Source organism: Stegodyphus dumicola, chromosome 3 (assembly GCF_044657685.1).
Source record: "Stegodyphus dumicola isolate Sdum_Otavi_A_Nest chromosome 3, ASM4465768v1".
NCBI lineage: Eukaryota > Metazoa > Arthropoda > Arachnida > Araneae > Eresidae > Stegodyphus > Stegodyphus dumicola.
In genome coordinates, this window is record NC_140770.1 from 174,341,514 (window position 1) to 174,360,719 (window position 19,206).

A 19,206-nucleotide genomic window follows, 5' to 3' on the forward strand; every position below is an offset into this window, starting at 1 on the left:
ATGATTGAAATATACTGTTCTTGTCTTCCGGTTCAGGCGTTTATGGCTTTAGTTAATCTGCATGCAATAGTTGTAGAATTATCAGCAATTTAAAAATTGTTTAAGTACGGCTAGGCCTATTTTTTTTTACCGTAGCAGCCATATTTGTTTACATTTGAAATTTAGTATAATAGTGGAGTAAGTCTTTCTGCACCTTCAAGTGTCTTTTTGTCGGGTGGGACTTTTAGTTTTGTGCACCGAAAACTTTGCCTTCTTGCCTGCTGGCCGAATTGCTTATTTTTGTGTAAAAATTGTAATATTAATTGTAAAATTTGTTTTTTTTTTTACTTGTTTTAACTGTATTTGGTGCGTTATGTTTTTCTATATCTTTCAATTTTTAATGAAAATATTTTGAGTTTTTATGTATTTTTGCCTTGCCGAAGGAAGAACTGAATTAATTGAATGAGAAATATATCTCTAATGAAATTCGAGGAAATAAGTTTAAACCGAAATGCTCGAAATATGTGTATAATTTGATATTCCATGCAAGGAAGGTCATGGGGTGTACATATCAGACTTTTACCTAAAACATTGCTATAAGCAAAGCAATTTTCAGTTTTGATTCTTCACCAGTTATGAAGCATCTAGAATTTTCTTGAAGCTCACAAACATAAAGAATCCGCAGCGCCCACTCCGGAACTTCGATTGTTAATCGGACGTGCTCTTAATTAAATAAGGATAACAAAGCGATAAAGAAGGAAGTAAGGTAATAACGCCGTAAGGACGGAGAAAATTCCTTTCCTTCTTCTCCACTTAAAGGACAGTTTGGGAGGAGGAAACCCAGCCGCCAAATCCAGGTGGTCACGAATTATCTTGTTTCACATTTTAGTTCAGATGCCACTTATAAATTAATCATTATAAAATAAATTACTGAAAATATAAGGATACTAACACAGAAATAAACTTTACAGATTTCCTTGAAGATCTTAGTTGCAAATTTCTGAAATACTTGCTTTGTATATATTATATATATTATATTATATATACAAGTAATATATATATAATGTGTGTGTATTGCAAGTAGAGATTTTAGTATACATTCATCTTTGCAAGAGACTTTGCAGAAATTTTGCTCTTCAAGAACAGGAATCTTACATTTAAATAAAGAAAATTTAAACGCCTCCCAAAGATAAATTTTATTGGTCTTTTGATAACTAATTCGATTATTAGTCTATGATAATTATTATAAATTTTCTACAGTAGATAAATGAAATTTCTTTAAAACTTTTTATGCTCTTCCAAATTTATCAAAGAAAATCAGTTAATGATTTAATTCCTTCCTAGTTAACAGGTTTTATTTATGATTCTAATTACTCACTAATCAAAAACTTTTAAATTAATGACTATAATTTCTGACATGGCAAATAGTTTTTGCCTGATAATTTTAATTGCATACTAGTCAAACAGTTTTTTTTTTTTTTTTTTTTTTTTCAATATCAAATGGTGTTTTCTTTGCTTGTAATTTTATCTTGACAACCTGAGCTAAAATATATGTTCCGATATAGATCCTTCCTGAAGTCGCTTTTTTATCGATTCCAAATTTTATTGTCACCATGTGATGTAAAGCTTTTACATATTTTTTAGACATTTTTTACTATCATGGTATTTAATCCAATTATCTCTTTTCAGGTAAATGGTATAAATACCCAAGGTGAAAATATTGCTGATAACGGAGGTGTGAAGCAGGCTTTCAAGGTACTTATACGGATCAGGCCAAAAGATAAAACATTCATTTTTATCTTTTTTATCTTAGATTTTTGCTTAAGCACAGATATACATTGATCAAATTGACTCACATCTAAGAAATGTTTTGCTAGCACAGAAACGCTTAAATTTGGTTTACATTGTTTCGGCAAGTTACATTTCCATTATCTGTAAAGAAAGCTGAGAGCTTATGCCGTTTTCGAATATTTTTATAACATTGGTAACTAAGAAATATTTTGCTGATAGATGAGAATTATCTTACTGAATAATACCTGAAAAGTGTTTTATTAAAATTAAAAGTTTTGAACTTCAATCCCCTGATTCTAACAGTTATATTAAGTTTAAACACGCTTTACTATCTATTTTCTTTTCCCATCTACTCTTCCCCAACAGAATGAATCTTTAGTATCGCGTTTTATGCAAATGAGTTAGAAGGAGTATTTAAGGAAGGTTCAACTTACTTCGAGAGATAAAGCTCAGAATTCCTTAAGAGGTTATCACATCTAGCGACGGTTCCTGCTAAACAGGACTTTTCTGAGAAACGAGATTCTGGTAGCATTGGCTTAAACAGGAAGATTGCTAAAAAAAATGAGCCATGCCGGAAGCGAAGTTCCGCCTAGCTACGGAAACGATGCACCGGCTACGCGGGAATTTTTGAAACCTCGCCGAAAATGTTTCGGCTGCAGCTCTGTCCCGCGTAGAGATCACCCAATCAGACGAAAGTTCTGCTTCTGAAGGATCGCGTGATCCCAATGTGAGGGATAATCGATTACTGTTTGGCGTTCAAGTCTTTATAGTAAGTGAAAAATGGTAACCTAGCTACGTGGGTTTCCTGGAAATGTGTGGGTTCTGAGAATTGTCCCTTCCGAAGTTAAGTCTCGTGTGGCCGAAACATAATGCGATTGGGACTTTAGTGAATCGCGTTTGTCGTCTGGATACTTCGTTCTTAAATCTACTACGCTCTACCGTTTTGCAAGTGTCTGTTGACAATCGACGGCTAGGTTAAATTAAAGGCCAAATACGTTAGGTATTATATTTGTCTAGCTTCGGCTAAGTCTGTTTAGTTTAGTGTTAGATTAGTTTCTTATTTTCTTCTCTTGAGTTCAAAGCCCGAGTGGAAGATTTCCTGTAAGCCCGAGAAGGGGCCATCTGTTATTATTTCTTTGCGTGAATAGAAGGGTAATTTAACCCTTCTTCAGACTCTGTCGTAAATACTCGAACTCAGCGATAAGTTGCTACTTAGTCAACTAGGTTCCTCTACATTTTAACACAGACAAAGTACTGAGGAACATTATAACTTTATATTTTCATATTTATAAAAGTTAATTTTTTGACGGAGTAAAGGTTCTCTTTATTCGCTGGGCTAGCGTCACTGACCAAGACTACGCAAGAACTATTATTTCCTGTAATTTTGAATTCAAAGCCCTGTATTTAATTTGAAATGTCTTCAAAAATTAAGCGAAACTGTTAGATTTTTATATATCTAATTAAACTGTAGAATCATTAGGATCATTTTAAGCAAGAGCTGTGAAAAACGTTTTATTTCCTCGCAGGACTCAAACTTGGTCCCCTGGAATATATGCGGCAGTTATGCTACCATTACACCACGAAGGAATGCTAAAAGAAGGGAGAAAATAACTTTTATACTCCTCTTTTTTAAAGGGCGACTGGGGATGAGGTCACCCAATCGCCAAATCCTGTTGACGGAGAATCATCATCACCACCTTTTAGTTCCGGCCCCACTGTTGAGTCATTAGGTTATTTTGAGACAGAGGACACGAAAAATGAGCAATGCCCTCGCCAGGACTCCAACCTGGGCCTCTCGAATACACGTCAAGTGTGCTACCGTTACACCACGAAGGCCTGCTGGAGGAAGGGGAAAAATACCTAATCAAGCAAATCATTAGTGACATTTTCAGTAGCATTTCCTAATTTAAGAAGCGTTCCCTTTTTTTAAATAAAAAAAATATATTTTTAAATTCCTCACTCACAAAACATTCATTTTTTATTCTTCACTCCGTATTGACATTTTATTATTTAGATGTACAGTCAAAATTTCTATATAACAAACTCGGTTTATAACGAAGGAACTTTATTAATGTAGTATTTATTGATGAATTATTTATGTTAATTTACCATTTATTTTGTGTTACGAATCTTTGCTGTTACTTATTCTTTTCCCTTTTCCTGCCAGAATGCAAATTCTGTTCGCGTGTGTTTAAGTGATGGTTTGAGGTTGTTTCAGACAGAGCGTGCTCCGCCTGCTGAAGGCCATGTTATTAGTTAATATTCTAGATAGCATCCCTTTCTACGGCGTTGCCTTAATCTTGTAAATAATGCTATCACGCCAGTGTAAGTTACAGCGCGTTTAAATATCTCTGTATAGCCTTACAGAGCTAAGGCTAACTTAGTTTCAACTTAATATTCTACTATTTGATCTCACGCCATGCTTGCTGGTTGGTTTTGTAAGTTACTTTAGTACCTTATTATGTTTCTGTTGCTTATCTAGACATCTTATCAAAGTTTATTCATAGTTGTAAATATGCATTTTAGATGAAAATGTGTAGTTGTAGGCAGGGATCTAAGCCCTGACTTTCGTACTAAGTAATTTTTCCTGTAAAATTTTTAACGCCTCGTGAAAGGAAAAAAACAAAGAAAAAGAATTTTACTTACTTCAGGTAATAGTAACTGTAATTAACTTATAAGTTTTTTCAGAGTTACTTTTAGCATCGCTTGAAGATTTGGAAGTGCTAATCACTCTTTCTGTACGATTTTCTTTATGTCTATTTTGTCAAATGATCCTTTATTCTTAGATCGGATACAGCGAACCAAACTTTTGGTCCCTTGGATTTCGGTATAGTGGTGTTCGACTATATTTACATTCTGAAGCATACTATATTGCTACCCTTTCAAGGGTCAGTACTTAAATACAGAGAAAGAAAGATGACAGTGATCAAAAGTTTTAGAATGTAAGATATTTTATAGTAGAATTGTGGAATCTATGTGGTAGGTGCTCATCTTTGAGGAAGCTTATGAATATTGAACTGATTTCAGAAAAAGACTAATTGAAGAAAATTTGCATTAAGACATTATCGAAAGATGAATGCTTTCTTAAAAATAATAAGATACTTACGTATTTTCTACCATTTTCAACAAGGAAACTGACGCCGATAACGAGCCAGCAACATATAAGAATGATGTCACAGCACATTCACAGATATCCGCTTTAGTTTAGACTAAAAACGATTAATGTGATTACGTTCGCCCATGGCTTTTCTGATAGCATTAAACAATGAAAAAAAAATATCCTTCCAAACACAATGGAGGTAAACTAATATAATATAAATATAACTAGAAATATATAAATACTTTTTTCACAGCATTATAGTGATGAAAAAGTCGTTACTAGGTGGATTATCCGCAACCGTTATACAGATGCTCTTTTATGAACTGTGTCTAATGTGTGAATGTCCTAATGACTGTACAGTCTTATGCTTGCCCAATCGGTATAATGGTTAGCATCGCTGACTGCTGTGCCAAAGGGCCCGGTTTTTAATCCCGGGGAAGGCATGGATGTTTGTACGTGTATAGTGTCGGTGCGGCATGGCGGCACTCTAAATATGCGGCGAGCCGAAAGTTCTCTCGTGTGGTTTGTTGGAAGGGGATAGGTTTGGGACACACTCGGACCGGTCTCCCCCGGGGAACTCTCCATCAAATTTGGGGGCGGAACTGAGCTAAATCGTACTGTCACCTGAATGGTTCTTAAAGCTGTTGCCAACGGTAGACGTATTCTAGCGCTCCTTGCCACAGGGAATCTCGTGGGCTTCGGCTGACTACGTTAGACAAGTGAGCAAATAACAGTCTTCTCTCTGGAGAAAAGAGACATCGGTCTAATCTTTCTCGAAATCAACAGAATTATTAAAAAACTACTCCAAGCTAAACGAAAGGTCCTTTTTATAGTTTTTAGTAGTATAGTTAACATTAAAAACAAACAGTTTGTTTACTTAATTCTTTACTTGGTTACGGTTTTCAATCATCTGGCAATTTTCAATTTTTTTTTACCTCGTTCGGAGAATTAACTTCGGATTGAAAAATTCATTCTATAGCAATTTGGTAACATTAACCGGATTGTTGATCACAATAAACGATGTATTTTCCGTATTTTCATATGCAGACGATCGGGACAGCAATTCGATAAGAATATCCGAATGATAATATTAACCACGATTGCATTAAGCGACGTCTATTGTATATAACCGCGATACACAGCAAGTCAATTTAGTTTTGTATAAACGCATTGATGAATTAACTGATATTTCTTATTTTTCTCTTGCATTTTGAAAAAAATGATTAAATTTTTGGACTTGCCTCCTACAGAACGCCAGATAGTAGAATGCTTTCAAAACCATGCCATTGGCTACATAACGCGTATATTCAAACTAATGAAAGACTTCGAGACTCGTCAAAGTAGCGCCGTAAACATATTGCGCAATTTAATTTCATACTGAAAGAAATTTGCGTACGCCTAAAATTCATAAAGAAAAAGACGACTACTTGTTGCTATTTAAATGCCATTAGAGAACTTCGGTCACCAAAATAATTGGCCTAAGTTCTAACAAATTAATGTATCAGATAATCTCAAAGCTAGAGCTCGTATTTTTATAAATTTTCTGTATGCTATATCTGTAGCTTATATCTAATGAATATCTAATTAAATAAAGTACAATATATGATTATCGAATTAAATAATGAACAATGTCTTTCTTTACACTTCTGGAATGACTGGCGTATGTTTGGCGGAATCATCTCCAACTTTCGTAACGGACGAGAAAATACGTAACTATCAACAATAGTTGAACTGCAAATGGGAAAATCAATTCGTCATCAGATAAATTATACCGAAATTTTGCTTGCGCAGTCATTTTCTATTTCGAAATGAGAAATGAACTGAAAATTATCTGCGATCATCACGGGGAAATTCTGAACCTTTTCGGAAAAACTGAGTTGTCATGTTTCATCAATAGGAATTATTTTGAGATGCTTCACGAAGTAGCAGCCAACAGCGCAATAAATCTTTCTTATTAAAATTTAAACTAATTAATTGGCTAAAATAATGAAATAAACCAGTTTCAAGATCAAGGAATAATTTATTGAAATTAAAAAAATACTTCTAATATCTTTTACAAATTGCGTATTATGCTATTATTTGAATAATTTTTATTATAAAATTCGGTAACTGTTAACGTTTTTGGTTTTATTATATGAAATTGTAGAAATGGTTAAAGATGAATGGATTCATTTAATCCTTTTGATATTCTACAGGCTTATCGTAGCTGGATAGCTCGTAATGGCGACGAACCTTTGCTTCCTGGTCTAAACTTGACACATGAGCAGTTATTTTTCTTGAACTACGCTCAGATCTGGTGTGGCACCATGAGGCCAGAAGCAGCTGTTAACATAATTCGTACAGGAGCACATAGTCCAGGAAGATTTAGGTAAGAATTCATTTTTGTTTTTTGTTATTCATAAATGTGTTTCATATTTCATAGAATTTAACAAGCAATAGAATTATTATCTCCAAATTTCTACTAGACGACAACAATACATTTATCTTGTAGCATGATCTACGTAAAAAATATGGTTATAGTAGCATTGCAACTAGGTCTGTGTAAATAAACATCGTCTATATAAAAACTTGTTCTCTTCTGTTATCGGACCTGGATTCAGAAATGTTAGCATGTATCGTATGTGTGTGTATGTATGTATGTATGTATGTAGATATATGTGGGTGTATACACATATGTACGTATGTATGCATGCGCGTACACACACGAATATGTACGTATGTGTATACATCCATACATGAACACATGCATGCATACACACATGCATACAAACATACATCTTTCAATCTGGTCCCGATAACAGATGATTACCTGAAAAATGAGAATGTAAAAGTTTGGTCCCTCAAAATACCCAACGGAATTTAAATAATTCTATTATCTCTAAATATTAGTTGTAATAATATAGTTTTAATTAAAGTATTGAACTATGTACGGTGACATCCCATATTGGATATTCACCAAAACTCCTCAAAAATAAGTTCCAGAATTGTTCTTGTTGATTTCCTCCGGATTCTGACGAAGTCAGACAAAGTCCAAAAGACCATTGACTCTAAGAATGTCGAGTGGAAAGAGAGGATTGATATAAATATCCTCTCTAAAGAGATCCAAACAGACCAAAATATGTTCGCCAGAAGTCGGATATTCTCGGCACTTGGTGCATGTGGAGAACATTTTCATAGCCTCCTTGAAAGAGAGCCACTTTGTGTAACCGCTGGAAATAACAACTCTAGAATTAGTTAAGCAATATCGAGAGAAATATGTACGTATGTGTATACATAATGACAGTTGTTTCCAGATTTTATTTATAAACGTAAATTTTTTAATAATAAATGTATCATAGAAGGTAATTATTTTAAACTAATTATTGTAAAAACACACAAAATTGCATACAATGAACTGACAAAAATAAGTTGGCAGTGTATCAGTATATGTATGCAGATATATCTCGCATAAGTATGCAGATGAAGCTATTTTTTCTTTTGTTTTCAGACTTATTTATTTATTTCTTTTTTATTATTTTATATTCTTCTCAAATTTTGACAGCTGTTTGTAAAAAAAAATGATGTTAAAAAGTCATGATTGTAGGCATGATTTCTATACACTAGAAATAAGTTGCTTCTAGCCTCCACAATTTTATAAATTGTCATGATCAATTTTTACATGCAAATAACAATGTACTGCTAGAGAATAATATAATTTCTGAAAATCAATTAATATTAAAAACGTACGTTACAGCAAATAATGAATCGTCAAAATTGAACTGTTAAAGTTTCAGCACAACTTTACAACAGTACTTAAATGTAAGCTTTGTAAACAATTTTATAGTTCTTAATTAATTCTGATAGTCAACAGATCATGTTTACAAAAATGATTTGTAACATGAGAACATCATGCCTGTTTTTAATGCAATATATAATGTCCTGAAACATGTTGCCTGTACCCACTACACTAGATAACATCTTAAAAATTTGAACTTGCAGAACTATGTATATCGTAATGTATATAATGTAATTTAATCCCTTTTACTTGAGCTAATTTAATGCTGAAAGTTTAGGAGTATTGTTGATGCCGCCGCCGATGGCAGTACTTGTAGTGCTCGCTGGAGTCACAATTTCCATCAAGACTCGAGGAATGATGCCAGAATGTTGTTAGTTTTCTAGTTAGTGTGTGGGGCTAATACCTGCTTACTTAGAGGATAAATATTAGGTGGCCCTCTCATTTCTACATAACATAACATAAACGTAAATTTGATGTTTCTGAGCTGAAAATACCATTCAGTTTGCGTAAGATCAACTTTCCACACAGTGTTCGCTAAAAAAAAAAAAAAAAAAAAAAGAAGAAGAAGAAGACATTTCGTGATTATTTTCTCTCTTGTGATGGTATTTTCTCCCTCCTTTCCGCATGCCTTCATGGTGTAACGGTAGCACATTCGGCACATATTCGAGAGATCCAGGCTCCAGTTTCGGCAAGGGCATTGCTTATTTTTCATACCTCCTGGTTCAAAAGAACCTAATGACTCTACAGTTGCGCCCGAACTAAAAGGTGGTGGATGATGATTCTTCACCACCAGGATTTGATGATTGGGTCTCCCAATCCCCAATCGCGCTTTAAAAGGGGAAGTATATAAGGTAATTTCTACCTCCTTTCTGCATGCCCTCGTGGTGTAACGATAGCACAATCGTCACAGATTCAAGAGGTTCAGGTGCAGGGTAGAGCATTGCTCATTTTTTACGTCTCCAGCATAAAACACCTAATGACTCTAAAATAGTTCTCCCTCAACACGTCGAGTGTCAGGCTATTTATAAGAAAATTCCCGTCAGGTCACACGCCCTTCCAATGCCATTCTAAAATTTTTAGTTAAGATTAGAAATTTTTTACGTTTAAATGCATTCAGGTCTTTGTCCAGTACAGACAAAAATCTTTCTTTAGCCTAGAACGTGAAAACGTCAATTTAGCGATAGCAGTGAAAACATTTTTGCTACAAAAAGGGCCTAAAGGGGTTGCGTTTTCGTCAACAAAGGAAAAGAATGCTGAAATATGGCATGACCTAAGAGGTGGTACACCAAAACTTATACCTTTTGCCTCCCCTTCTGGGTTTATAACTAAAAATTTGAATGTAAGATTGTAAGATCTTGTTCTCTTCACTATTATAAAGTTTAAATGATTTTACTAGAAAATCTGGCGACTTCTCGCACAGTCTTGAATAACACCAGCACAGAAGAAGAGTAAAATAAACCCTTTATTATTTGTCGAACTCTTAACACAAATGCATTACTTTGTACTTACAATAAAACCGACGACTCGCGGTGGAACTTAAGAATAATTTAACAATAAATCCAAAGATAAATTGCAGAGTTGGACTAACAATTTAATTTAAGCTAACTAGGCTGACTTAACAGCGTACCCGGCGAAAGACTTATTAAATGGCCACAAGGCGCATCAGCAACTCAGCGTAACAACAGCAAAGGCAAAATAGTAATGTGTGCTGGCTAGCGAAATCACACTTTGAGTAAACTACTAGTTTCTTCTGTTTTTATACTCTCTTCACTTGACTTTAAATTTGCAGGCTGGCCAGGAAGCGCGAGGGGAAAATGAGAGGTTCAGGAAAGATTACCAAACTTAAAATACTTACGCAAACTAAGGGAAACCGTACAAGATCAAATGTAGCAATAGAAATGTATTCTAGCAATATTCTAACTACTACTAAAAAGCACGATATAAACTAAACAAAAACACTCTGGAAAAGTTTTACAATACATTAATATTGCAAATTGTGCTATGAAGAAAATGTGGCACAGTTTGGTAGAGAAATGGTCAGAAAATTGACTAAACAAGTTGCCACATTTTGCGATACCTGCGAAGAACAACCGTTTTTATGTTTATCGTGTTTCAATAAAATCTATTATAACAATGTATTTTTTTAGTTTCGTATCGTATTTATCATTGTCAATTACCGGCGACTGTCGTCGCCTGAACGGAAAGGTTCAGTTTCAGTCGACAGTGACTGATATGGCAATCAAAATTGTCAACTTTCAAATACCAGTGTACCCATTAGTTTGCTGATTATTCTTTACATATGAGAACGCTTTACAAGAAACAAAACTTCGTGCTATGATTAAAACATGTTGACATCGTGAACAATAAAGAGCATTGGTATTATATGCTCTAAGAAAAATGTTTAGTTCATTTAAAGAAAATAAATACTCAGAAACGCAGCCTGAAAGCCAATTGACCTACAAGTTGTTGGAATCTAGTTCCCACTGTCTTGCACAGCAGTCTTAAAACTAACACAGCTGATTTCATCGGTCTATGTATAATGTGAAAATTAAATGCTTTTGTGGAAGTATTCCAGTAAAATGATGCATTTTTACATAACAAGATAAAGCTTGCTTAATAACTGCATCTTAACAGGATTAAAATTTGACTAATATGACACTTATTTAGAGAAAACAATGTAGCATGAACATAATATCTGCATTTAATGAAATTAATATGAACTGCATAAAGCGAAAATGATATTACTACAATTTCACGGTTTTAAGTCTATATAATGGACTTTATCTTAAATGGTGCATTTTATAATATGAGATATCTACTTTAGATAATGCTTCTGTACGTGATGTACGTGCTTCTGTGTAAGAAAAGGAATGGTACAGATTCCTAATGTCATTCTGGGATAGATTATTCTAGATGTTCTTTAATTGCTACTCCAGATCTTCAATATTCCTTAGCGCTGGTAGCTGGCAACTTCATATGCCTTATAAATGTTCAACTGGTAAATGATCAGGAGGCATTGCTACCAAAGGAGAAATGGAAACGCTCCAGAGGTATACGAGCCATGACAGATCAACTGTTATTTTTTTGCGAACGGCGCCGAGTGACGTGCCATGAAGCATAATATAATTGATCACAATACGTTATCAATATATCGCTGTGCTGTTAAAGTTGCATGCATGAAAATTAGGGGCGACCCGCTGTCACAAGAAATAGCTCTCTCACCATCATATCAGAAAGATTTGTCTTTTATCTCCGTACAACAAGATTGAGAGCTCTGCTCTCACCTCCTCCATTCACAGATGCGATGATGATCTGGCTCAAACTGCATTGACCACTGAGATTAATACAATGCCAGTCAACTGCCAACCATGGTGCTTGGACACAGCACTGTTCCAGATGATGTATTTTGGGGTATTAAAAGCAAATGCCTTATATGACATAACTTATATGGTGTCCTGAAGTGAAGGAAAGTATTGCAGGTAGTATGGAAGAAGCTACAACAAATTGTATCGCGGACAATGAAGAATTTTGATAAGTTTGGGCTCTCCGCACAGTAAGTTCTCTTGTCTCGTATTGGTGCAGCTTGGCCTACTAGAATCTTCATTTCATATATGCGTACTTTACATAAATAATTGGCACCAGCACCCTTGTACAACGGTATCCGTACGATCGAGGTGGCTGTGCACTGTTTGACATGGCAGCCAACTTCCCACGATTCGACCTTTCTCGAAATTTCTCAGTTTTCCGAATGCGTTGGAACGAGCTTACAAGTAGTTTGGAAAGGAAGCTTTAAGGCGAGGATGAATAAAAATATCACAGCATGCAACTGTTAGCTGTTTCATTAAAGTAAGATGCCAGTTGCGCACTATAAAGACTCTCCATGGTTGAAATAAACATTCCGAGTGGTTAAATATAAAACGTAATTGGGATTGCGGATAATTACAAAGTACACAGCGTTTAGCCTGAGAATGGAGCTCAGACCTAAGCTAGATGCCTTTTAATGCTCTATCATCGGAACCGATTCAAGGGGTCGCGATCACTCCGATCGACCCGGGAAGCCGTAAAAAAGCCTTATCGAAACTGCACCAGAACTACCGCTTACATACGCACCCATGGGAATTAGATCAATGTAACGAAGATCCCATCGCCTCAAGCAGCGAACTTAAATCAAAGGTGAACCGGGCCATCCAAACCAATCATCTTGTTATACGAAGAACTAGGTCAACTCAATATCGCCACGGAAAAGACAGCAGTCGCTTATATATAACACAGAACTAGGCAACAGATATCTGTTCGTCAACAAATAAGGTCGCTAAAACGAAGTCAAATTCCCAGCCCCCCATCGATGGAGGGTTTCCTCAAGGATAGCAGTTAATATCAAATACGAGCCCCCACAACAAGGTGCAGACAAGACAAAGCTGATGGAACGAGACAGCTTCCATCCTAATGCGACCTTATAGGCGCCTATCGGAATTAATGACATTCCGCCCTTGATCAATCCACAATGTTGCGACCCCACAGAGCAAGGGCAGACAAGGCAGTACCAGTATGGTCCCTGCCGAGTCTTACTCTGTCCCGAAAGCCCTCAGGCCTTCTGTGAAGTCTGTTATTATGCCCCCGTGGTTGAGACTGCCTAGGTACAGATCTTAACCTTTCATTTTAGGTACAGATCTTAGACTTCCCAGGCGTCTGAGTCAACCACCGTGGGGGTGCAGACAAGACAATACCAGTGCGGTCTGTGCCGAGCCTGAGCCTACCACCGGATGAACGATGGTTCTAGTCTCGTGAAGACTGATTTTATACCCACGGTGCCGTGGACTGCTTAAGTACAGATCCAAACCAGCACGCAAAAGAGTTCTCTCCGTTGTAGCCCGGGGCAAATCACAAAGTATAATAGTATTAGCACTTTATAATTCTGTTTCGTACTAACTAATATTATTCATTATTTTCAGGGTCATTGGAGCGCTGTCAAACTCTCAGGATTTCATCGAAGCATATAACTGCCCTTTGGGAAGCCCAATGAACCCTGAGCATAAATGCGAAGTATGGTAAAGGTTATTTCAAGGACTGAATGTCTTTTCATTAAATGACCAGTTGAGCAATTTGGAAAACATAACGGGTACCTGCATAGTTCGCGGACCATATAAGAGGCTGTTTTGTGAAGGCATGCCTAAAAAGAACTCTCATCTTTTCGTATGTGTAAATACACTTTTTATGGGATGAAAAATCCTTGCTTTAAAAAAATCACAAATACATGTTACTTTGTTTATCTGTTTCCAGTGGCTGTGTTCCTGCTTACAGATCAGTTAAGTGCAATAAACTGTCATGTTGCCATTCGAACGTAAACACATTCTTGTATTTTGCATTTTTATGTCAGATAACTCTAGATGATTTTACTTCATTAACTTCGTTCTTCAAGAAATTTCTTTTATGCTATGAAATCTGGTAACTTTCATTCAAAATTTACAAGCAATTTTAATTTTAATTTACCATAATAAAGGTAAACACACATACAGACACACGCACAAAAAATAATAAATAATATTTCCAAAAATACTTTATATGTCATAGAATACTTTATTTACAGAATTAATTATGAATAGTTTGTTGTAGTTATCGTACTTTGAATATCCTGAAAAGAAATAACACACATATTATGTATATAATAAAGTCCTAAACATGCATATATAAAGTCCTAAATAAATTCTTAAAAGTTTGGAAATAATAATAAGTGTTATAAGTAAGTAACAAGCGTTATATATAATAAGCGTTATATATACAAACGCTAATTTTTTCCCTCCTTCATTTTAACAAAATACAAAAACCTAATCTGCAGTTTACTTACTTGTTTGATTTCAGTAATCCTCTATGAATCATTTTTGAAATAATTATTTTAAATTTATAGTAAATATTAATATTATTTTTTAATATTTTTAAAAATTTATATTGAATATTTATATTGACATTTTGAAACAATATTTTAAAATCTGTATTAAATATAAATTCTTTGTGAAATTTTTTCTTGTATAGTTTGTAGTTATAATCTATTTAGGAAATTAAAGAATAAGAATTGTTTCAATTATTTATTCTGTAATATAATTGCATTTTTACCCGCTAAAGGTTGTAATTAAATAATTGCTTTCGTTTCTCTCAAAACTTAAAAACTGCATTAAAATCTGTGAAAGTTTCATTTTCGTATGCTTAAATTGTAAATAAAAAACTTTATGCTGCATTATTTAAGAAGGCCCTTTCTTAATTTAACAACAAATACAAAGAGAAATTTGAAAAGACATAATCAACTTCAGATTAACTGGGAGTTGATTAAGAACAAAGTTAAATTTGCTTATTTGAGGGAAATGAAAAAAATGCTATCACGAACGATCAGCGTAAAATAAAATAGTTTAGGGAAAATGCAAAAAGAGGAATTATAATGAAGCGAAAAACATCCCAAATCAAATAAAAGTTATAGTCAAAGCTAAAAGATCAATAAATTTTTGCAAGAGTTTGAAACCAATGACATTGATAAAGCTGTAAATATTGTTCTTTAATGCTATTCATAACTTCTTTTCTAAATTATGTTTATTCTTTTGTTATTTATTTTGTTACTTTTTTACTGTTTTGAATACTAATTTACTCGTAATTTAAGTAATTTGAACGCAATGATATTGTTGAACCTCTCTTGTAAACACTGTTTTCAATGCCATTTTTATAATTCAATTTCTTCGCCTCGAATCTAATTTAACAAATTCCAACGCAGTGACATTTCTGAAGCTCCTTTATTCTTTAATGACATTTATAACTTTAATTTCTTTATTTCTAATGGGGGGTTATTCTTCTATTATTGTACGTTCTTTCGATTTTCAAATAATAATTTAGTTTGAATGCAGTGGCGTTGTTAAAGCTGTCTTGTAAGTTATGTTGTTTAATGCCATTTGTAACCTTATTTTTCCACTTCTAATGGCATTAATTCTTTCGTTATTTACAGTACGTTCTTCTTTCAAATACTAATTTAAGTAATTTTAAAGCAATGACATTGTTAAAACGCTCTTGTAAATACTGCTCTTTAATGCCATTCATAACTTAATTTCTTTATTTCAAATGGATATTGATAATCTTCCGTTATTTACAATACGTTCTTTTTTTTCGAATACTATTAATTAAATTTAAGTAATTTTAAAGTAATGACATTGTTGAAGCTCTCTCATAAACTATAATCTTGTTCTTTAATATTATTTTTAATTTCTTCGTTTGTTACGAAAAGTGTTTATTCTTCTGTTATTTACATTCTTTTTGTTTCGAATACTAATTAAATGTAAGCAATTTGAAAGCAATGCCATTGTTGAAGCTCTCTTGTAAATACTGTTCTTTAATGCCATGTCTAACAATTTCTTCATTTGAAATGGTGTTTATTCTTCCATTATTTACCATACGTTCTATTTGTTCCAAAACTAATTAAATTTAAGTGATTTGAACCCAATAGCATTGTTGAAGCTCTCTTATAAATGCTGTTCTTTAATACCATTTACAACTTAATTTCTTCGTGTCTAATAGCGTTTATTCTTTCCTTCTTTCCCTTTCGAATACTAATTTAAGTAATTTAAACGCATGGGCTTTGTTGAAAATTCCGCGTAAATGCTGTTCATTAATGCCACTTCTAACAGTGCTTATTCTTCTGTTATTTTTAGTACGTTTATTCTGTTTCGAATAATAATTTAATTTTAAGTAATTTGAACGCTATGGCATTGTTGAGGCTCTCTCTTAAATACTAATCTTTAATGTCATTTAAAACTTAGTTTTCTTTTTTTCATTTCTGTGGTGTTTATTCTTTCTATATTTTCAGTGTGTTCTTTCTTTTTCAGATACCAACATAATTTATAAAATCAAATGAATTTAGTCTCCAGATCAAACTGTTTGAAAACACAGGCAATTGTTAATAGAATATTTTTGTTAATTATAGTATAGGTTGCCCTTTCGCGCGTGCTTTTTAACTTTTTTTCGCATTAACTGGGATTTTGAGTTGAATTTATTACGAATTAAGCCAGCTAATCGGGAGTTGATTATGTCACTATTAATTTAATTTTTAGGATTCTCAATTTATAAATATTAATACGGAAAAATGTTTCGAATTAAAAAAACTATGTATTGAATTATAAAATTACATATATAATATTTTAACATTTAAACTATTAAAAAAGAAATGATTTTTTTTTAAATGTATTTGTTTGATATTACTTTAACCGTTTCACAGTTTAGGTAGAACTTTAATTCGTATACCTGTCTATTCATAACAAGTGCATCTTTTAATATTTTCATTACCATTCTTTGAAACAACAATTTACATGAATCAGTTGTAGAAAGCAATGCAGATGTCCCTTATTTCCATTAAACCTTTAGAAATACCACTAATTTATATGCAGTTCAACATTTAGCATTGAAATTATTGAAATCTGTGGTGTGGAAGATTTTTATGGTTTTCATATTCAAAACAATGTGCAGTACATTACTAAACATGAGTTATTTTCCTGATAAATTAAAACTTTAGATGGAAATTAATTAAAATATTATTTAATTTATAACAGATATTAGATATATTAAGCACTAAAAAAACACTAATATTTTGAAATAGTAAATTTTAGTTTGGAGTTTGATCTTTTTTATTATGAAACAATAGAACAGTATATTTTTTTAACTCAATGAGAAACAAAAATCTCGAAATATTTTACAAACTTAGCTATGAAAAATACAAAATATTATCAGTGCATTTTATTGAACTTCAACCATAAAATTCATGCAGTGTGATGTATCATTATAGATTGCAGGAAATATATTGCCAATTAAATCAAATTTAATAAAGATAAATTATATTAAATTTTAAAATTAAATGCTGCTTATCGTGAATGACTGCAAACATGGATGCAAGTATCATAAAACAAACATTCAAAGACAAAAAAAATATTCTTTTCTTTAAAAAAAAATAATTTGGACTTTCTTGTAATTTTAAAATGAAAGGTAGATGAATTAGATCCAAAACTGAAGTATGAGAATATGTTTTCCATATTTAGCTGCTGTATATTATTTCCTGTTTTGCAACAAATAGTATTGAATCTTTCACCTTCAATATTTTACTGTGTATATTTACAGAAAACCAGATCGTAATGTTCAATGCACTACTATTTTTTCATGTGAAATATTTGTATATAAACGTTACAAAATAATTAAACTTTTTTCATCTACATTACATATATATTGTTATTTTAATAATGTATAGAATAACTGTTTCTGAACAATATATTGCATTTTACTCTGAAAAAAGGAAGAAATAAGTATGAAATATGTCCAACATAGTTTATATAGAAAATGTTAAATGTTTATGAAGGAAGGATTTCGGAAATTATTGTAAGTATGTCATGAAAATATTTTACTGTGCATTTCATGTTTTGTTTAGAAAGCTTTGTATATAGCCATGACGTTGTATGATTATGCATAAATACATCAGATTTGTGGAAATACCTTGCAAATTTATGATGGCTTATTTTTATTGATTACTTTGTTCCATTGTGTTAATTGCAACATAGTCTATGTGAGTGTTCAAATAAATGTATGATATATTTAGTAAAACTTAAGGCTGCATGTATTTCTTTTTTGTTCTTTAACAGCTAATAACTCCAGAAATTATCAGTGCATTATACTGGTTATATCTATGCTTCATTCTGCTGGATATTGTACTACAGGCTATTTCCCCCCAAAATAGGCAGTGTGAATGGGAACAAATTTAAGTATTTTAACAACGTAAGGTTAATTTATTTGGATATTTTCTTGTTGAAGAGACCACTGTAATTAACTTCCAAAATTGGCAAACTTAGTCTGATTAGTAATGTGAGCATTTCAAAAGGTACTTACGTATTAGCCAACCACCCTGGCAAAATATGGCAATATTTTTCAGATGAAAAGTAGTTAGTTATCGGGTAAGTTAAAAAGTTATTTATCGGGTGCAAGATGGTGGTTTCGTGACTTTTTTTTCCAAAAGATTCCCAAACATCCATATTTATCGTAAGCAAGCAAACATTATCAACCTATGAAAAGTCAAAGTACTTTAGGAAGTTAAAATACAAATTTTAATTGTTAAATAAGCATTAAGTGATACATTAAAAAATAAACACTTACATTCGTCTCCAAATATTTGAATACTTTTCTGCGTTATTGTTCTCCCCAAGAACACAGCGATCTGTTTTCACTTAAAAAAAAAATCAGAGAGTTGCAGAAACTCGACATCCTGCAAATCTCAGCAACACCGGTAACCCACAAGCGCGTCTTCTCGTTGTCCTTTTAAAACTACTCCTCAAGTCGCCAAATTTCTCGCCAAACATTTTTGGAGAGAAAATCCACGCTGCCATATTACTATCTAAATTTTTTGTCTACATTTCGAACTTTCAGCCTAAAATGTCTCCAAAAACGCGGTTTTCGCACATGCAAAAACCACGTTTTGAACACACAATTTAAGCTAAAAATCCGAAACAAAGACAAAAACTTTAGATAGCAAAACGTAAAGTTTCTAACCAAA

At 33.1% G+C, this 19,206-nt stretch overlaps 1 protein-coding gene across 5 annotated transcripts in view; it reads left to right on the forward strand.

Annotated features, from left to right (window-relative positions):
- Positions 1–18,263, forward strand: part of LOC118199010 (neprilysin-1-like) — a 366,463-nt gene extending 348,200 nt beyond the window's left edge. For all 5 annotated transcript variants that reach the window (XM_085813638.1, XM_085813641.1, XM_085813637.1 and 2 more), the window contains 3 exons: positions 1,669–1,734; positions 7,066–7,238; positions 13,598–18,263. In XM_085813638.1, coding sequence (XP_085669764.1) covers positions 1,669–1,734; positions 7,066–7,238; positions 13,598–13,697 — 339 coding nt within the window. In that variant the 3' untranslated portion in view covers positions 13,698–18,263. The remainder of the gene's footprint in view (positions 1–1,668; positions 1,735–7,065; positions 7,239–13,597) is intronic.
- The last annotated feature ends 943 nt before the right edge of the window (positions 18,264–19,206 follow it).